This window comes from Dermacentor silvarum, chromosome 11 (genome assembly GCF_013339745.2).
Source record: "Dermacentor silvarum isolate Dsil-2018 chromosome 11, BIME_Dsil_1.4, whole genome shotgun sequence".
Lineage (NCBI taxonomy): Eukaryota > Metazoa > Arthropoda > Arachnida > Ixodida > Ixodidae > Dermacentor > Dermacentor silvarum.
The window spans coordinates 96,547,336-96,569,495 of NC_051164.1; the positions used below are offsets into that span (position 1 = coordinate 96,547,336).

Here is a 22,160-nt window from a genome sequence, read left to right on the forward strand (position 1 = left end):
AAGTTAAGCGGCAGTGAGGCTTACGAAACCACGGCAGCTCTCAAGGGCTCGACATCCGTGCGTCAAAGCATGCTGATCTTTAAAATATAATTAAAGGCCTCTAGTACGCAGGCTGGCAAAGCGCTGACCGCCTCAAGAGGCATCGGACTTGATCGTTTCATTCGAGTCTGGCCGGGAAAAAAAACGTCTAAACCATCACGTAAGTGTTTCTGTACAGCTGCTGCTGTCGCAAGCCTGCAGATTTTTTCACTTAATTATTTAATTTAGGAAACATTTTTGAGATTTTCAAACTGAAGTTCTTCAGTAGCGCAGGCACGCTTGCTTCCTGTTCAAGTACCTGCTCTTCAAGAGTGCTGCTTCTTGGTCGAGCTAGAAATGTATACTTTGCTGAAGCGCGCATCGAAGGACCGTATCTTTAAATATAGGCCATATGTTTATCTGTGTGTTTTACTCTGTCCTTGTCTGTAAAGCCGCGCCCCAGCACTGTTCTTAAAGTTCTGATTTAATCGCAACGAACGCAGCTCAAAGGTCATAGTCGTGTGTTTGATACGCTAGAGCGATATTTCAAATATGGATAGCTGAGCAAAGCCGTTACTAATTATTTACCTAGATGTAGTGCGATAGCTAGCCCGTCTGCCGAGTTGGTGCCATAAACTAGAGCCAGTGTCACGACGTACCCGCGAAAGCGAACCTACCGCGTTGTTGTGCACGCGTTCGAGCGTGGAAGCACGAGGTGGCCGGTGTCGCAAGCACGGTGAAAGAAAATAAAGACAGACACCTGCGAATGAGTGAGCGCTTAAGAAAAGCGCTCAGCGAATCGGCAAATAACGCGTGGTTCAGGCAGCCTACAGAAGGAAAAGGGCGACGTCGGCATGGTAGACGGAGCTCAGAAGCGGAGCAAGGAAGACGCGTTGACTTGGGTCTGACGTCAAAGTTCCGGACGTAAACAGCTGTCAGAGGGACCCAGTCGAACGCCAACGCACGAGCGGACCTCTAAACGACACGTCTTCCGCTCCCGTCAACCAGCCGACGAACAAGAGAGTGCGAGAGCTCGCCTGCCCTCTCCGCTCACGCCGTTCATCGAACTCAGTAAAAATAACGACTCAGCCACAAAAGATTAAAATTCAAAAACCAATTAAATGGTTTCGGACGTGGGTACTAAGTGAAGGAAACGCTAAAGGATGGTGGTAGAAGTCATAGTCATGAGCATGACTCAGCAAAAATGACATGACTCGGCGAAAAAAGGATTAACACTCAAAAACCAATGGAATATATGGCTTCGGATGTGGCACTAAGTGAAGGAAAAGGCTAAAAGTTCATGGTCGAAGTCATAGTCATGAGCATGACTATGACTTACGCCTTAAGGTATCTCAGGTGTAACTAAAGAGACTCCTGAGGACTCATGACACGAATGTCATCAACTGCGCGTCATGTAGGTCATGAAAGAGCCACCTACGTCTTGGTGCTCTCATGGTCGCTTCGTCAACTTGATAGGCTCCCCCACACTGCTTCGCATAACATCGATTCCCACGGGGCTTGGGATCTGCCGGCTTTTTTTTTTTTTTCAACTGCTTTTCTTGAGCTGGCCTTCAACTCAAATCCGGCAAGTGTAATTTCGGCAGGTGACAAACAACTGTACTTGGGCATCTTCTACGTGCCACCAGCCTGTCCCTGACAAGATTCGTGCCATCAAGAACTTCCAACTGCCGTGTTTTGCTAAAGGTGTTGGGAGTTTCGTCAGATTATGCTCGTACTTTCGACGTTTTGTACGCAATTTTTCACACTTTGCTGGTTCCTTACGGGTCTGCTAAATAAGGGAGTGCCTTTCTCACGTTGCGACGAACAAGCTTGCAGCAATGGGCCTCAAGAATAATACAAAATAAAACTGAAGTCATTTTGTTTAGACCGAAGAACAGAATATTAGGGAATTAGGGAATAGTAAAATTGTAATCGTACCAGCTGTGAAAAGCCTAGGCGTGGTTTTTACTGAATCACTTAGTTGGCATGCGCATGTCAATAGCATAAGGTTAAGAACAAACAGAACAAAGAGTATCGTAAATCGCCATAGACACGTACTTCCTCAAAAAAATTAAAATTAAATTATGGGGTTTAACGTGCCAAAACCAGTTCTGATTATGAGGCACGCCGTAGTGGGGGACTCCGGAGATTTGGACCACCTGGGGTTCTTTAACGTGCACCTAAGTCTAGGTACACGGGTGTTTTCGCATTTCGCCCCCCGTACTTCCTCAACAGGCAAAGATCTTGATATATAATGCATATATACTACCAATTGTTTCGTACTGTTTTACGATATGGGGCAAAATGACAAAACAAAATGAAAAAAAAATATTCTTGTTGCTCAAAAATGAGCAAAACGTCTAATCGTGAATGTACCGTGGTACACACACGCTAGCCCGTACTTCACTTCTTTTCATATCCTCAGAGTCACCGAGCTGTATCCCTACAAGTTATTAAGCATGTACAAAACCGCAGTTTTGAGTAGTAAGAACAGACTATTGTCCTTGTTCAAACTAAACTGTCCAATACCTGCTTACAATACCCGAAATTCTGTCCAGTGGTGCCAACCTTTTTGTCGCACTACATATGGCCAACCGTCTCCATCATATGTGTTACCGAGGTATCTTAATATCTTAATGCAAATAACGTTTCTGTTGAACAAGTTTCAAAGGGCATGCTGATTAACCATATTTATATGTTTGAAGATGTTTAGTAATTATTTATCTGACCTCTTCTAGCTGATCAGTGTTGTGCATGTCATTTCTTTATTTATACAAATGGATGTAATATTGGCCTACTGATACCAGTTCGTTTGAATAGAAGTGTCTATGTTGAATAAGTGGTTTATATATTAATTTATTTGCTTGTGTTTTTGACCGGTGAAAGTATGTCAGTCTCAGTGAATTTTAAATTGTAGTTTTAAACAATCGTTGGTATTGCTGTTTCTTCATTTTGGGCGTACAATGCATCTGTCCGAATGACGTGTGACTACGGGCACAGGGCTTTTCTCAAGCTGAAAAAAAAGTTGTCGCAGTTTCACCTGAAAGGCGAAGCATCAATTGCGATAGCAAATTTGTAGAGAGCTATACGGAGTAATGATAGCAGCTTTATCAGCTGTATAAACTTGGACATGCAGCAGCACCGGCAACACGCAGAACTGTTGTCGACGCCGTCGGCGTTTTGCACGCGTTCGCACAAAAAGCGAGCGGCGTTGGTGACCGTTGCCGGAGCCTCTGATATAAATACGCACTTGGTGCCGCAGCTAAACGTCGCCTCCCTTCCCTCCCCCCCCCCCCCCCCACGGCCTTTCGCACGTCGGAAGAAGGCGCGTTTGCTCTACATATATGGTGATTGTAAAGGAGGAAAGAGACGCCTACTTCTGCAGCCCTTAAGAACGCACGGCGCAGAACGCGCGTTTGTTCTCCGCCGTGGGTTCACTCCCCGTGAAAGCGCGCGTCCCTCGCGCCCTTTCACTCGCACATACAGCGTTCAGCGGCGCCGGGCGACGATTTCATCTCCATTGACGTCATACGGAACCTCACGGCGACGGCGACGGTGACGCCGACGGCCGGAATCTGCTTTGGAGTGTCCATATAATTGCTATCGCAATAAAAAAAAAGCTTTTTGCTCGCCGTTCGCTCTTTGTGTTGAAACTGTACCAAAAAGAGAAATAAACTTGTATTGAATTGTATTGTATTGCATGTCATTACAGCAGTTTCTGCAGTCATCAGTGAGATGCGTTCGTGTTTGCTTGTGCGTGCGCAACACCATGCTTGTTAATTTAGTTAGTGTGCCTATGTTTACAAGTTTATACGGCCAATAAAACTACTATCCTTACTTTCAATAGCTGTCCACTAATCTGCTATCGCAATCGATGCTTCGCCTTTCAGGCGAAACTGCGACTTTTTTTTTTTGTTAGAGACGAAGGCGGATGATCAATAAGTGTATATCGGTATATTTCATCTAACAGAATGTACAAAAATGACTGTTCGCATATTTTATCCAATACGGTGCCCCGAAGCATATGTGTCCGATGTTATTCGACATTTTAAATATTAAGACGCCAGAAAAATATCCCTTCCATTTGAAAGGTTAAAAATGGCATCCACATGTGTTCTCTCTCCACTGCACTAAAGGTCATATAAACCACATTGCCGATATTTCTTACGAACGTCTTGAGACTTGAATTCAACGCTTGTTCTCGAATGCTCGTGTTCTTTTTACTTTCAAAGTTTTTACAGATGACTGAGTGAAGATCAGCCATGAATCTTGTGATATTAGCAAGCTTGATGGCGTTTCCATGCTTGTCATATTCCACCCCAACGACAATCAGAGACTCCGAAGGCAAGTTTCTTGAACTGTAACTTGCGGTAATAACCTTTAGTACACTAAAAGTGGCCGGGTCCTCACATAACATTTCTTAGCCATATACCAACCGTGCACATAAACATAGGCTGTGTATGATGGTGAAGATACCAACCATGGGTAGAGCTCTTGTAAATGTCAGTTATGATCGCCAGCTCGAGTGCTGCGTTTTCAGTATCATACAAATAACACAGGAATTAAAGCTAGTGATTTAAAAACGAGGCTCCTTTTTTGCTAAGTTTCCCGGACTTCCCCAACTACGGCGGCACAGTGCTGCTGGTGTCTGCCAAACAGTTCATATACACAAAAGCGCAGCTAATATGAAGTCATCTCTTCTAAGACCTTAAACCTTTCTTTGCAAACCCTGAAAGACACGACTCTGGCTGCAATCATGCCAAATATATACAAAAAAGGCTATATGACTGCATTCACGAATTGCGAGCGCGAACGGGCTGATATGGCCCATATACTTTGGGAATGTCAACGCCCTGAAGAAGGACCAAGAGGAAGGGGGAAGATAACAGCAGGACCTTCTGAAGCGGGGCGCCTCGCTGAGAGATGGCAAGCCGCCCTCCTCAGCGAGGCACCCGAGTACCAGGAGTGGGCCGTCCAGTGAGCCAGGGCCATTGCCGAGGATTTCGAAAGATTTTTCTCCGGCGATGGACCCCTGGCAGCCTAGCCCCGGGCACCAACAGCCTTAACCGCTGGACAAATAAAGTTTATTCCTATCCTATCCTATCCACGAATTGGCTCATACGGCATACATGCTGCCCACGTATGTCTAGGTCTGTTTTGCGTGTCAAAAAATTACTTCCTCTAAACAAATATTGTCGGCTCACAGGAATCTCAAGCACATCGACCCGTTAAAAGAACGGTGAAGAATTATATTTCATTGATTATTCCATTTACTTTATTTTCTTCGATTCAGGCAATCAGTGTGTGCCACTGTGTCCTTGACCAATCGTACACAATGCGCATGTCCCAATATGAACGATTTCAGCGTAAACTTGAAGTTATAATATCGGCTCAGATATATCTCAACAAAGCCAACCAATCTGTAATTGTAAAGGTTAAATTTATTTCACGAATTCTTTGCTTTACTTGCTTTGATGCCATTCGGCATGTGCCACTGCAGGTGTGCCCGTTTTCGGCCTATCCTCCAGAATGAGTATGTCCAGTTGCGACACAGGTACAGAATCCGCAAATGTTGCTTGATACGTGTCGTACATTTCTGTGCATACAACAGTCACCTCCAAATTATAAGCATCGCCGTCAGTTGTAAATCAATAACCGCTTTATCTAGACTTCGCTTCGCGTACGTTCCAACATGCGCGTCGGATCAGCCCAATATTTTTTTATTCACATGATGTCGGCACACAAATACCGCACCGGCTACTACGTGGCTCTTGAAGAGGTGGTACAGTTATATACAGGTTATAGTACAGTTATAGTACAGTACAGTTATAGTACAGGTTTTGTAGGGGAAAGAGCCGAATAACAATGCACCCTCAACTACGTTCTTACTACCAGTCGAAATAACGTCACGTAATTAAAAATATATTCTAAAAGCAAAAATCCTATCAACATTAGCACCTAACAATGTGATATTAGAAAGGAACTATCAAACAATGCGAACCACAATAACATACCGTAACGTACACGGCGACAACGCAAATAAAGAACGTTCTTGTACATTTCTGAAAGTTTCTTTAAATATGGGTTAATAACGTCCAATAATGCTGCTTTCTTCAACACATTTTAGTGCTATAGTAGACTTGTGCCAGTGGTCTGCTCTCTTATCTACGTAATTGCGCGATAAAACCAGAAACCACCCCTAAACATCCTCCCTGCAACAAATGTACACCTTAGTAATTCTTTTAGTAAAACGAAGCGCTCTCTAGCCCCCCCCCCCCCCCCCCCCCGCCCCGCCCCCCCATTTTTTTTTAGAAAAAAAAAAAACGTTGGGCCCATCGGCTCGCTTGGTTGCTCGGATTAAAATGTGTCATTGCGAGCGACAATGCAATAGGAAACTGGGCTGACTTAGGAGATGCAATGAAACCCCAGGATGTAATGAATCCCGGAGGCAGCGTTATCCGCTGCCGCGGGCCGTGGGTTGGGTCCTGCCGAGTAGGCCCGTAATCGCCATGCTGCAAAGCGAACCGCAGATTATCATTATGCTCTTCGTTGAAGATTCGCTTCAATTTGTAGCATTCTGGACACTGAAACAGTTTCTTCACAGCGGCTTACATGTTCCTCGGTGAGGCATGGTGTAAGTGGCGTAACAGTGTCGCGCGACAATCTGAAGTATACAGATCCTGTCAAACACAGTAAAAAAAAAAGTACAAATGAAATACCTGAAAAGACGTTCTAATCGCAGGATCGCACTGGCATTACGCAAAGAATACAGCACGTAACATCCAAAGAAGCACTGAAATACAATCTCGGGCCACTGTGACCATATTGATTTCTTGCATTGTCGCTTCCTTGTATTACTCGTTACTCTGATGGAAAAAGTAATCACTGCTGTGGTAATGCAGTCTAGTAGCGGCTGCTTTGTTATTTCGCAGGATGCTATCTGTTAATGGTTGAAAACCGTTTCAGAAGGCTCACAATTAAGGGTGAACATTTCGAGGCACAACATTTATTGTCATGTAATGAGCGCCAGGGATGTGTTACGCTAACCGTCAACGCATTCATTTTGAGACGCACAGCACCACCGATTCTTGATGCCCGTTGAATATTTATAGCTATGAGTTCCGAAAACAATGGAAAATGTTATACTCGCGTAATGCGTAATACGTTAGGCCCGCTGTACATGAGCGCCTTATGTCACTGGCTATCATGACATGCTACATTGACTGCGTGACATGGAAGCGGCCAGGTAAGCTGATAACACCAGCTTCGATCCGAATACGCCCTTGCTACTTTCGTGCTCACCGCCATGAGAGCTAGAAATAAACGCGAAAATCAGCTATCGCATCGTCCCCTCGGATGCCGATAAAGTATTTGCGTTGTTCTGTCATTGTTATTTAAGTGAGCTGCTTATTTCGATGCTGCTAGGCCTACAAGTACGGCAGCGAGCTGGGAAAGTGCTTTGAGGTCCACCTAACTGATGGCGCCATAGCATTAGCATTATTGACGCGTTGATGATCTGGAAGCCCAATTCTCCCCCCAAAAAATAATTTACCCGGTATGGTCCGGCCCAGCCCAGCAGACCAGACCAAGCCGGATTGGGGCTGTCGGGTAAGCCCGGGCCCAGGAGTAGTTGAGTATCGACCTCTGCGACAGGAGTTTGAGCGTGCGTTCAAAACCACGCTACCGTCGGTTATACTACCAGTCATCTAAATGACTACAGGCGTCCCCGGCCCGACACTCGGCTTTCATTAGGGATGAATTGTCCTGTGGTAGGAGCCCATGGAGAGGGGGGAGGGGGGGGAGGGGCAATGGAAATGCTGTCGAACTCTGTGGACACAACCAAACCCTGAAAAGAGGGGATCCGGACCACTCCCATAGCGGAAATTTTCAATGTGGCATCCTAAGGCACCAATTAGGTGGGGGACGCCCCGGGTTTCAGAGATAATCCCCCTTCAACAACGTTGAAGTCCCGTGATCACAGGCTGTAATTAAATCACGCTCTCACACTGACGATTCTTTGATAAATCCAGTGTACCTATTTTACCCGGCAGCAGCTCTATAGTCTGCCTCTCACAGCAACGGCGGATGCTCTACAACAAGGTCATCCCTGATTGGAAAGCCCGAAGCAGTCCAGTGCTTAATACCAGTTCCCATAAAGCAGCTCTAACTAATGCCTTGCTCCTTTATGTGCATTTTCTTTTCTAGGAAACTACAGCGTCTGTTGCGAACCCGTCTGCATCGAACGAGGTAATGTACTCATCATCAGAAGTGTAGTGTATCTTTTAGTGTTGCACTGATATAACTTACCAAAAGCCCAATAGAGGCCAGAAGTGCATTTAACCCATTCTTGTTTCAAAGTTGTTCGTACAAAGGATTATCTGTTATGCAGGGTGTTTCAGCGAACACTTTCAAAAATTCTTAAAGGTTGCCTGTGGCAGATAACACAATTCTAGTTCATGAGCTGGTCTACTCGAAAGGCGGACATTCCTTGCACAAGAAATTGAAATGCATAATCGAATAATTAACAGAAATTCACTAATTAAGTTTTTAACTAATTAAATCATGGCTCATATTGCAATTTACAAATTGTACCCGTGGAGTTCGCAAAGCAGATCCACTTGGAACGAATTCTCGGGATGATACCAGTTTCGAGATATTAAATCCCGAACTTTGGGGCGAAATGCATTGGCGTTCCAGTTAGGTTCTTAACAAAACGTCGCTTTATGCATTGAAGCACAAAACTAACTGCAACGCCAATGCATTTCTCCGCAAAGTTCCGGAAACTGGTGTCATCCCGAGAATTAATTCTTAGTGGATCCGCCTAGCGAACTTCATGGCTGCAAATTGTAAATTGCAATATGAGTCATCAGGTAATTACTTAAAACTTAATTAGTGAATTTTTGTTAATTAGTCGATTATGCATTTCAATTTTTGTGCAAGTAATGTCCGCCTCTTCGAGTAGACCAGCTCATGAACTAGAATTGGGCTATCTGCCACAGGCAACCTTAAATAAGTTTTTAAAGTGTTCGCTGAAACACCCTGTATATCACAGTAACAGCTTCTCGGCAAGCTTACTCAATATGGAGGATTTATTTGAAGTAATCAACACAGTACAGAGTGCATCATCTCAAGTCAGACATGATGTCATAGCTAGGAACGAATAAACACAGAAAAAAGAAGAAATAAATCATATCTAGAATAGCTGTCTTTTTTTCCGGGGGGGGGGGGGGGGGGGCAGATAACAGAAGTGAAAATCACTGTAGATGAGTCAAAGATTTTTTTACAGCAACAGACATAGGAAGTGTGTGGGATGTTGGCATAGAAACGGGTAATGAGTTCCAAAGAGATAAAGCTGGGGAAAAAATTTTCTATAATTAGTGAAAACTCTGGGTGGAAATAGATTATTTTCATACGCGATATTATGTTGGAATTAGATAGCTTTGACTGTGGTATGGATTTAGTGGCAAAGTCGCTACTGCATACTCGACATATAAACACTCTTAAGGAAAAACGTATTCACTGAGTAATGGCAAGTATATTGGCACTGTGGTAAATGGGTGCGACATGAGTCCTATAGTGACTAAATGAAATGAGGCGTAAAGCTTGGTTTTGGAACTAACAAATTCTAGAAATATGAGCATATGTTTTACCCCTCCATATTGCACCCTACTTCAGACGACTAAAAAAAAGGAGTATTATAATGAACGTAGAATAAGCAAAGAAATATTTTTATGAGTTTTTACTTTTACCCCGATAGCGAAAGCAAGCTGGCGTGTTATTGACATCATAAAGAAATTAAAATTTTAGATTACGGTCGAAAACAACCCCCAGAAAATTAGCTGTCTCAGATCGGCTACTTATTATAATAATAATCTTGAGATGGCAAGATAGTCTTATTTGGATGGCGCAATGGCCTCAATAGCATTTCCTTTATTAATTTCCCTTTTATCACTCTGGAGCCACATAAATAAATTCTGGGGCTTTTTTTACGTGTCAGAGCCACGATTTCATAATGAGATCGTGGCTCAATACACACCCGTACACGTGTACTGCAAATGTTTAATATTACACCCCTAGAAATAAGGCGAAAATATCGGGATTACTTATTTTTGCATAAACTAATTCACAACCACATCTCCTGTTCACGGTTACCGTCAACTGTAACGTTCTGCGTGTCTCGCCCAAACTTGCGTAATGCCAGCATTTTCTACGTGAACTCCTCTGGCACCTCTAACGCTATAACACGTCTTGTGACACAACAAAACACCTCACGTTGTGATCTTGATATTTTCAGCTCTTGCATTTGCTCATTCTCTGACTTTTGTCATTGATGCAATTCAATTTTATTTTTGCATTTTGTACCACTGTTCTTTCAGGTTTTCTGTTTTGTTTGTTGTTGTTGTTTTCTGTTCGTGTAACACAAGTCCACTACAGCGTAAAGCTGTTCTTGGGCACTTTCAGAAATAAATGAAATGAAATGAATGAAGCAAGTCGTTGTGCGGGAGTGCAAATTAATGATTACCCTCTGGTGTTCTTTAACGTGCACCTTAATCTAAGTACACGGGAATTTTTGCATTTCGCCCCATCGTGGCAGACTAAACCAAATCAACCGCCCTAAATGGCACCGAACATATGTATTAGCCGAACAAAGACAAACATTTGCTGTTATTTGTACGAAACGAAAAATTGAAAAACACGCTACAAAGTTAAACTGTGCAAATTAAATTACCGCCCAAGTGTGAACATCTTATGAGATGACTCAAGTACATGCTGCGTCCCGGTGCTTGTCGCAAAACCAATATTATCCGCATAAAATGCTAGAGTAAGCGAAACTATATGCACAACTTCAGTATCTGGACAACGTGTGTGAAACGATGCGCCATAAGGGCATCTGTCACTGTCCCCGTGCAAAAACGAAGACAAATGAGGACATTCATCTGATCTGTCGTTGGCTTGTATGAGCAGATCAAGCGAGAAGCAGTCGAAGTTCAAGAAGGCATGTTATAACTAGAACAATAACGTCCGAATTTCCTTTCAGCAAACATGATCAAAGAGGCACTGAACACGTCCGTTAATCCTTGCGATGATTTCTACTCGTACGCCTGCGGCGGATGGGAGGAGAAACACCCAATACCGGATACCAAGTCGAGCATCGGGAGTTTCGACCTACTTCACGATGAACTGCAAGAGACTCTGAGAAGTGAGACACCTATTTACATCAAACTGCTACTGTAAACACGATATCTATCACGAGAGTGTGAAATGTATTCCTGTGTGCTCAACTGGATAAACATAGTCTATTACCGTACCAACTCGAGAAAAGGCCGCACTCGTGTAGGGGCCGCACCAGTGTAGGGCCGCACCAGTGTAGGGGCCGCACCAGTGTAGGGGCCGCACTAGTGTATAGGGGCCGCACTAGTGTATAGGGGCCGCACTAGTGTATAGGGGCCGCACTAGTGTATAGGGGCCGCACTAGTGTATACAGGCCGCACCAGTGTATAGGGGCTGCACCAGTGTATAGGGGCCGCACCAGTGTATAGGGGCCGCACCAGTGTATAGGGGCCGCACCAGTGTATAGGGGCCGCACCAGTGTATAGGGGCCGCACCAGTGTATAGGGGCCGCACCAGTGTATAGGGGCCGCACCAGTGTATAGGGGCCGCACCAGTGTATAGGGGCCGCACCAGTGTATAGGGGCCGCACCAGTGTATAGGGGCCGCACCAGTGTATAGGGGCCGCACCAGTGTATAGGGGCCGCACCAGTGTATAGGGGCCGCACCAGTGTATAGGGGCCGCACCAGTGTATAGGGGCCGCACCAGTGTATAGGGGCCGCACCAGTGTATAGGGGCCGCACCAGTGTATAGGGGCCGCACCAGTGTATAGGGGCTGCACCAGTGTATAGGGGCTGCACCAGTGTATAGGGGCTGCACCAGTGTATAGGGGCTGCACCAGTGTAAAAGCCGCACCCCCGACTTGACCCCCAGTCTAAATTAAAGAAAAAAATTCCAACCGAGAAGCAATCGCGTTCGGTTCGCTGATGCCGCGCACGCGAATCAGAAAATTTTCCACCACAGCGTACTTTCGTGAGCCGCTACTAGATGGCGAGAGCTGCGTTTCAACCTTTGATGTCTCGGGTGGTGCCATGACCGGCTCCTCCATGACAGCACGCATGTCACCGGCGCCGTGTTTGGATTGAATTATGGGGTTGTACCAGCCAAAATGACAATGTGATTATGAGGCACAGCGCAGTGAGGGACTCCGCGTTAATTTTTTTTTACCACCAGGGGATTTTTAACTTGCCCCTAATACACGGGACACGGGCGTTTTTGCATTTCACTAGCATCGAAATGCGGCCGCGGCGGCCGGGATTTGATTCCCACGACCTCGTGCTTAATAGCGCCTGCGCCGTCCTCTATTTCGATGTTGTCTTCCGGAGTAATTAAGAACTGTAATATAACAGGGATCTCCAAAACCATAGATGGCACTAAAGGCAATTTAATTCACGATTGTGCTGGCCAACTGAGCGTAAGCAGCAGTGGCAGCGATTGCAAAGACGAGTCGCCAAAAAGCATAGCGTTGCACGGGAGACAAAATTCATCGTAACAAGAATGGCGTTCGCTTTTGCGGTGGCGGGCGATCATGGATATTAACGACGGATTTCATACTTGCAGTCGAAAAAATTAGATCAAATGGCCTGGTTCCGTGTAAGGACCGCACTTCGTCAAAATTGAAAAAAAAAATGCTGCCCTCTCACGGTTCTGTATGGTATATACTACAGGACACTCGCATTCATTTGGTCTTAAAATCCAGCTAAGTCCACTCATTCTCCGTCTTTCCTGTCATACCTCATTACACTTAAAGCTGTAAATTTTTTTGCTCCATTTAGCTTACTTTAAACTACTGTCGGTCACCAGTCATGGCTATTACGTTCGGTGAGCTTCATTTGCTAGTGAAAGGCAGAATGCAATACCTTCAATTTATCAATGCCAGAACTAGAGCAAGAGGTATTTGCCACATCAGTATTCGTTATATTGAGGTTGCGCTATAACAATTACTACCGCTGCAAACAAAGAACCAAGCTGACCGTGCGACAATTGTCCAATGTAGAATTTAATATCTTGATAATTTATCAAGCACAGAACGTATGTGATTCCTCGCACTATCTCGTTTAATTTCGGTACCGAGTAATAAAATAATTTAAAAATTAAATTACGGGGTGTTACGTGCCAAAACCCCGATCTGATTATGAGGCGCAAAGGCAGTGGGGAACTCCGGCATAACTTGAACCACCTGGAAGCTCTTCAGCGTGACCTAAATCTAAGTACACGGTTATTTTCGCATTTCGCCCCCATCGAAATGCGGCCGCCTTAATTGCGAATTTCAACAGTCGATACAGTTTTGTGCCAACCATTTCCTGCGCATGATATTAGAATGACTAAAAAGTAAGCACTAAATCATTATCGGCTCTCTGCCCGAACTCACCTATGCATCGACCACTAGAACCATCGAAACCAGACCGATACCAGAACCAAACCACACCATAGACCACTATGTCTGCAAAAACGAAACTATCTATGCGCTTACTTGCAACCGCGCATGTAGCTCTGACAAGGGCATGCAGTAATGCGCATCTTATGGCATGACCCAGTAAAGTGACCTTTTTGCATACATAGCAGAAAGTGGTGATCAGATGCTGTAATTAAGTCATGCTCTCACACTGACGATTCTTTGATAAATCCAGCATACCTTTTTTTTTTCTTGCAGGCATATTTCAAAACATGACGCTCGTAGAAGAGAATCAAAATATAACAGACAAGGTTGCTGCTGTCTACAATGCCTGTGTCGGTACGTGGAATGTTCTCCAGTTGGCGTGGTAAAAGGAAACAATCCATTGAAAATGATTAGCTTGCGCCATCCATATACCTACTCTCCTGAGCAAATGTATAGAGACCAAGGATTCTGAGATAAAGCCGCTCTTTCTTCTCCACCTATATGAATGTAACTTGAAATTGTAGACTGCAGCCCAAACTCTGCATGGGGAACTTTCCAGTGCACTAGTCAATTGCAGTTTGCGCTTCTGAATTACAAATAATTCGGCAAGCCTGTGGTCTGTATATTATTGCTCGCGAGTGTATGTACGTACGCAAGCATCCGCACGTACGTAACCATGCGTGCGTGCTTTGTGCGCCTACTGTCACGACCTACAGTACAGCTTGCAAAAGAGCTATTCAACTGTGTGAAACATTGAGAATCGTATTATTACGGGTCACGGGCTGGAAGCCAGCGCGATAGTAAGGAAAATCGCCGTTTTTTTCCAATAGATAATCAAATATATTTACAATTTAAAATTCCAGGAGTAATTAAACTATAAATATGTATTCCACATGAGTGGTATGCTACTTTTCGCGAGCAAAAAAAAAACGCGTTCCAAATTGCGTGTGAAACTTAATGTATGGCAGTCTACTTAGGATTTTGCAAGGATATTGAAAAGTAATTTACAAGCAATGTAGCAGGACACCGTTTTCAGATCATCGTAACAACGGCTCTCAAGGCGATCAAAAGCTTGTTCCGAAATCATGATCGTCAAAACACTGCCACAACATCAAACGTGATCTACAAGCTTGGTGGTGAGCCGGCATGTTAGTTAGGGCCGTTTCCGAGACCTTTCGACGAAAAGAGAACAAACTGGCTGCTAAGATGAGCACAAATTCGCGTGGTTAATACTGGCAAACAGGGCTTGCCGATGAGAGATTTGTTTCGGCTCAACTTACTTGATGCGAATCGCCCCTTCTATCTATGTCATTGCTCACCAACTCGGAAATATGGATAAAGGAAAGCTGTGTCGCGATCAAGCTCCACTGTAACATTACCAGGGTGTATATTGTCAATATCCGTCATCCTTTTAAAATCTTGAGCCCATCAGAGATGCTTTAAGCATACAAAGAGCCAATCCGAAAGAGCAGCCGTATTGTGAGCCAACCAGAGCTGTAAAGGTGGCAAATTTGACAATTTGGCAGAATTTGTCTACAATGCACTCCCGTAGTGCCTGCACAATCGCCAGCGATATGCACAAATTATGGACTACAGCAGCTTAGGAAACTGTAACACGGATACCTGAAGGTCATCAGGGTACCGCAAAAATAAAGGGAATGTTGTCTCTAAGATGGATGTCTTCGCGCTTCTTAACAAGAGTTTAAAAAGACTTAAAGATTGACAAGAGCAGTAACATTCACAAGCGTAAGGCATTCCCAAAAGTGCGCGAAGCATTGCCGATCAAGATTAAGTTGTTCGTGTATTGTTTCCCATATATAATATAGGGTATTACAGCAAAGCTGTATACAGCTAGAGCGAATCCGTCGTCCGCGAACTGGCTCGTTGGCGCCCCTCGGCGCAACCACATCGAACACGCCCGTGCCACTGCTCACGCGTTCGTCGACGTCGTCTCCTTCACACAGCCGGCTCCGCTGCCGCTCATCATTCCAACGTAAGTTCCAGCGTAGATAATCAATTTACGGTTAAGCTGTGGCACCTTTCACACTGATGCGAAATTAGGCTTTTCGTTACCGGGTATAGTTATGCTTTAAGAACAACAGACTATTTTTGTGGCATCCCGCGCGGGAACTAGATTAAGTAAATTGAAGGTATGCGACTTCAATGCTTGCACAGTAGTCCAGAAAGCTGTTTCTTGAAAAAGGTAGAACGTCTCAACCTTCAGTTGTTACCATTAGTATATCTCTTGAAAGCCCATTGTCTTTCTATTGCAGAGAAATCAGCAAAATCTTCTAAAAAAAAAGAAAAAGACTATACGCCCATAAATGTCCAGAACCAGGAACTACATTCACTTATACAGGGTGTTTTTTTTTTCTGCAGCAAATTTTTAAATTATAAAATATATATCTTGGTCACATTTTGTTTAGCATTCGAGTGTACGGATTGGCGGCCTCTAGATAAGAGCGATTTCCCCACTTACGTGCGTAATTAGCGAAGTTACGATAATTAACTTTCTAATTATCAACAGTAGGTGGCTACAGTAAATGAGTACTTTGGGGCCCGTCCTCGACGCTATACCTACCTCAACGAACAAATTTTGAATAGCGGAGTTCATGTGAGAGCTGCGCGAACAATCAGTTCCCCTTGGCAGGCTCCTTGAAACCGAAACTGGCAGCAAAAAATGTGGTTGATCCCTCTTATATAGGAATCGGTATAGAACACGAAAGTGAAACGTGTCTTCAATGACATGCGGCGGCACCACATGCTACTTGCTCGAAAGCTACAACGCGCCGCAACCGACTGCACTTACGAACGCGCATCCAAAGTGCATCCGAAGCGCAAGCGACGCGCGATGCGCCGCTCGGTTAGCACGGTCCCAAACAGTGTCGCCGTCTGGTGGCCTCCGGCGGAAGGCATCACCGGCGGTGCCAGCGTCTCCCATTAGAAACGCCCGGCGGTCGGCACACTAGTAAGTATATTCTAGGCACTATAGTCGTAGTGATGAGACCACCGAAGCGTTCACTGTCGGTGCGCGTTAGTGTCATAATGCAGTACTTCTCTTTTCTGCTCGTAGGCGGCGGCACCGCCCCGAGCAAGAGCGCAGGTACACGGAGGAGTGTTAGATATATAAGGCGCGTCTGTGTAGCTCTCTGCAATTGCGTTTGTGGCGCAATGGGTTAAACGCTCGGCGATCTATCGTCGCGGACCGAGAGGTCGTGGGTTCGATTTCCAAATTTTGCATGTTTGTGGAACTTTTTCTTCTGGTTTCTTTCTTTGTATTATGTTCGTGTACATTGTAAGCTGACGTATTTCCGTGACGGAAATACGTCACTGAAGTCTTGGTGGACCCCGGAATAAAACACTTTCGTGTTAAAAAAGAGTGTCTGCGTCGTCGATGTCATATGCCAGAGTCAGCGTACTTTTTTAAATCTTGCTCCGTGGACGGACCAACAGATGACAAAGGCATGACGACTGAACTCTGACGGCAACAATTAATGCGTGCAATAAGAACAGGTGGAGCGTTATAGCAGCCAATCGTTTTATCAGTTTCCGCAGCGCCTGTGAAAGCTGGCTGCCACGGACAAGCGCTGAACATTATCGTCTGCAGCAAGTCGAAGAATGAGCGTAAAACAAGGCAACGCATTTCAAGGAATAAATTCACAATGAACCGAAGCACGCACTGAAACCCATCGGCGTTGACGTGAAGCGCCCAATAATAGACAGTTTTAGCAGAGCGCCGCTTACGCTCCGCTTCGCTTAGGCTTCACGCTCGGAGATACTGCAGGGAACTGCGTAGATTTCGCATTTGATAAGCGCGTCTTGCCGAGACGCGAGCGACGCGCTATCAACTCGGCTGCAAAACGACGACGAGGCCAAGTAGATACGCTATCACGCCCCGCTCCGTCGGCTTTGTAGCGGAGCGAGGGATGCGATCTTCGTTCCGCTGACGGTATCAGCGTTGTGCGCAAGCGCAATAGCGTTCCCGCTAAGCGGTTGTGTGGCATTTGCTGGCATATGCCGGTCTGAGCGAAGCGGACAGCATGCACTCAGCTAAAACACTCTATCGAGTGGTCATTCTTGCGGTCTTTCGCCGCTATTGTGCCAGTTTGTTTTATGCTCAAAATCTAAGAGAACGTACACGGACTTAGCGCTGATCTTAAACGGCTTCTTGTCCGTTTCCAATGTCGATACACGAGTCACCGCAATTCAAACTAGAATTTCGCCACGATTAACCTTTGACGAAAGCAAGCGTCAAGTCTGCAGCTTGTCGCAGGGTTAAGTGGTATTCGTAAGGAAGCAACAAAATAATTATGACGACGACGCTTGCATTCGAACAAGCACACACAATTGCCGGACGCTATGACACACTCTGCATCACTATAGGAGCAATCAATTACGGAATATGTATAGCCACCAAACTAAGGTAAAACTAAGCCAAGAAAGGTAAGCAGGACTGAGGCAGGATTGAGGCAGTGGTTGGAGAGATTGTGCTAGAAGTAAAGAAAAAAGCCATACACCACATATTTTCAAGTACAGCTTCTGGGATTTAGAGATTTTTGTTAGATTACACACTTCCTTACAGAATTGGGTTATATCACGCGGCAAACAGCCTCGTCAGCCACATGTTGCCACAGAAGTGAGAGCAAAAAAAAAAAAAAAAAAGAAAAAAAGCTGGCTACCCTTTTTTTTTTTCTGTTTCGTGGTTAACGCTCTGTCACAATCTTTATTCTCGCGCCCACGTAAGCAAGAGCCGTTTCATTCGAACCTTATATATGGACTCACTAAACGTCTATATATAGCACTTTCTGAAGCAATGAAGTGTTATCAAGTATAGTTAGTTTCTGAAGCAATCAAGTGTTTTCAAGTATAGTTAGCACCTGCCTACCAAATTCTCCCGTTCTCCGTTCGCGAGCAGTCTCAGTACAGGAAGGAGAGAGAGTAAAAAAAAAAAGTCCATTATTACATAAACAATAAAGGTCAAGCACTGTGGTACTTGCGGCGGAGTGCCTAATGCAGCAAGGAAATAGGACTCAGCATTAAAGAAGGAGCGCGAGCAGTGATGTCATGTAAAAGGACGGCACAGCTGTCTTCTCACCACACATTTCTCACGACACTATCTGCCATGCGCTTACGTGTTCCCGTCCATAAAGATTATAATACGGTTAGGTAAGTCAAAAAGTTTCACCTGGTGGTAGGACAGGAAGCACCGACACCGCTAGACCGGATCAATGATGGGGATTCGGGTGGCGACAGTCGACGCATGGCGTATAGCGTCGAACTCGGTGGCGGCAAATTCAATGGCCTGGACGCCATTTCGAAGTTCACCAAACGGAGCTTGGATGTGGTCCGAACGCTGCACGTCTACCTCAGGCAACGACGAAAACGGGCTGGTTGAGTCGTTCAAGTTCGGACGGCAGCCTGCAGCGGCCTTATGCACGTAACTCGGTCGTGCCAGGCAGCTAGCGGCCGGCGAAGTCGCATGCGATCGTGCCGAAGACAGGCAAGAGGGGTAGGAGCGTCAAAAATTTACCCCCTGTAAAGGCCCGGCTATAGACTGGCGGGCACGCGCCACGCAATCACGCTACACTGGCGCAAAGCGGACGCTCTGCAGTCTACCGTCAGCGCAGAGTCAGCGTGACTGGCGGCATTTGACGCTGTTTTGCGTGGCCAGCGCAGGGAATAGAGGTGTCCTATCTCGCGCCAGAGCCGCTCAACCAGAGTGCACCGCGCGCTAGCTAGGCTGGCCTAAAGTCCCTAGTTATTGTTTTAATCTAGGTATTTTAGGCTGGCCGGCCTACATTTCGGATGCAATGAGGGGATGACGCCGAGTGTGCGTCTCGGCCAAACGAAAAAAAAGGGCTCGGTCACCGCGCCCCTGTGCGCATGCGCTGCTGCAACTGTTCATTGCCGCACTGCTGCAGGCCAAGTTCAACGCGCTGGGCCGCGATTTTCTAGCGAGGCATTAAATTAGGACTGCTATTAGAGCGAGTTGGTCTAAGCACATGGCATGATGGAGTGATTGTGTTATCATAGGAAAAAAAGCTCAGAGGTCGCAATTCAAAGAGAAGTGTGCAAATCTGCAAGTTCATCATTTTCAGGTGATCAATGTATGCATAGCGGCATGACGCTAACTGTGGGAAGGATAACCGATGTACATGTTTTCATACCTTTGAAAACTGTAGTTCAAAACTGTACCTTTCAAAAATACGCGTAAGCAGTTAACCATGGTTAATGAAAAAAGTAACTGGTACGTCCGACAGCAGCGGCACCTTTAGTCATTAAATTAGGACCGTTATTAGAGCGAGTTGGTCTAAGTACATGACATGATCGAGTGTTCGCGTCTGTACCTGTTTCCGCTAATTCCACACACCTATCTTCCTGCACTTCGGTGCTTCGGGCTGCATTCATGCTGTGATCTTCAGCAATGTCCTTGGCACATGGAATAGCGCTGCCTGTAGATCTTGAGCAACGAAGGAATGGTGCACATCGTTTCATTTTCCATCCTAGCTATCTGCCGTAGCCTGCTAGGCGTGTCGCCAGGCAGACCTCTCCAGGATCCTTAGATCTCTCTCTCTATCTCTCTGGGCATTTCTTTGCGGCCTTCTTTTTATTTGCTTTTATTGACGATTTATTGTTTTCCAGAAAGAAATCGACGCGTAGCGAGAACTGGCCAACAATTTGTGAGAATGCTAATTAATGATTTAGGCAATTGTTCGCAATGACTTGCATTACGTTTGCAATCAATATTTTCAGGGGTTGGGATTCCTGTAATGCTAGAAACATAACAGCGCATAGGTACACTAAAGAGTAAAATAATTTGTGCACTACAAGAAAACTACCCCTTATAGGAACCAAAAGCCCCTCTCTTACCAAATAAAGGCCCCGCTTATCGTGAGAGTAAAAAAAGCTTGATAAGACAGAAAATATACTAGAACAAGAACTTGTCGTGGCGTCAAATTGATTTCCGCACCAGCTCTCAGTGAGATAATGAACATTAAGAGCATCTACTTGCTCGGGGTTACAGTTAAGCCTTTATCGCTGCGATTCATTTCAACGTATTCCAAATAACCCACGGAATTAGCAGGTTTTGAGAACACCCTTACTGAGCCACATTAACCCAAATATGGAATACATACTTTGATATCTGTGACCTCACGCTAACCTATACTGGCGCTGCAGGGTTTCGACACGGAATTAAGAAACAATGAAATAATAATGAATAGTAATGTTTAAAAACTAAATAAAATTTATACTAATTTCAACTTGGTCCGGCGTCTGTTTCTTATATTAATGAACCTTTCCAACCAACCAAATTATATCGGATTCTGAATTTCATCTAAAAAACTTCATTCTGGTATTCTTTCTCTTTTTTCTTCGAATAATCAACCTCTTCTAGCTAAATAGAGTTTTTAAAGATGCTTTATCAGTCCAAAGAGGTTTATTGTTCATCTTCATAATGCCATTCGCGGCTCTTACCGGAAGATATTTTATGAAAGATTTGATTGCCTCACTGAAGTGTATACCCCAGCGCCCGATGTCCAAATGATTGTTTCAAACAATTCGTTGCTTTATGATCTCTCAATTTCGCAGAAGTTCCGACAAAGGAAGATCAAGTCGAAGTTCTTTACAGCTTAATGAATATTTCGGGGTTTGGTCAGTGGCCAATAAAGCGTGGAGACAGTTCTCCCACTATAGGAAACTGCACGGAAGTGCTTAACAATATTCCCATAGTTGCCCTGCTGCCAATGTACATTGACAGAGATGTCAAGCTGCTTAATTCTTCCGTGGTTCAGGTAAGAAATATTTACCTGAATCTGGGACCAAAGCAACGGTTTTCTTTGATACCGTACATGAACGCGCAAACGTTGACTCTACGTAATAAAATACAAAAAAGAAGAAAAATGCTCTCTATTCGTATCTATTATCGCTTAAACTATAGGTCTCAGATTAATGCAGTACAATCCCACCCGATAATGAAGCAGAGTACGTCATTTTGCACTCTCAACCCGACACGCAATGCACACGTGCTAGTAATTATGTGTAATCAATTTTTAAAGACGAATTGAGAATTCGACATACTGTAAGGCCTGCTGACTATACCTGCTTAATAATGCCGCCCGCATGCGGCATCCGCCCCCTCCCCTCCGCCCCATGTGCGCGTTTCCTATATATATATATATATATATATATATATATATATATATATATTGTAACGAAATAAAGGCGACACAGAGACAGCACCCGTTCCTGGGCCAGCTGTTGCTTGCCTTCGAGAGTGGCTCGTACCCACTATGGGGGATTGGCCAAGAATCGGGTGATTGAAGAAAACCAAATTATCGGAGTCTAATAAGGATCACTTTTGCAAATTTTTGAATGACTAAAGGAATTTATTCATACAAAATTTAAGAATTTAGCCCTAAAATCGTCCTGATTCAATCACATACCCCACAACAGCTGCACCAACATCCCTATGACAATGTCCGTCAGAAGAGGCACTCAAAAGATAGAATATCGGGTATCGTAACATTCAATCCAGCACTTTAAAAATTTTCTTCTAAAGCGTGTTTTATTGATGAGGAAAAATGGCGGCATGACAGGAAGAAGTGTTCTATTGTTTCGTCTTCACCACAGTATGAGCCCAAGGAGGAGGGC

At 44.8% G+C, this 22,160-nt stretch overlaps 1 protein-coding gene across 1 annotated transcript in view; it reads left to right on the forward strand.

Moving 5' to 3' along the window:
- Window positions 1-4,250: 4,250 nt before the first annotated feature.
- The window catches only part of LOC119432953 (neprilysin-1-like), a 49,121-nt gene continuing 31,211 nt past the window's right edge, over window positions 4,251-22,160 (forward strand). Inside the window, exons 1-5 of the mRNA XM_037700097.2 lie at window positions 4,251-4,362; window positions 8,224-8,265; window positions 11,057-11,218; window positions 13,782-13,862; window positions 21,099-21,301. Of these exons, the coding sequence (XP_037556025.1) occupies window positions 4,281-4,362; window positions 8,224-8,265; window positions 11,057-11,218; window positions 13,782-13,862; window positions 21,099-21,301 (570 nt within the window). The 5' untranslated portion in view covers window positions 4,251-4,280. The remainder of the gene's footprint in view (window positions 4,363-8,223; window positions 8,266-11,056; window positions 11,219-13,781; window positions 13,863-21,098; window positions 21,302-22,160) is intronic.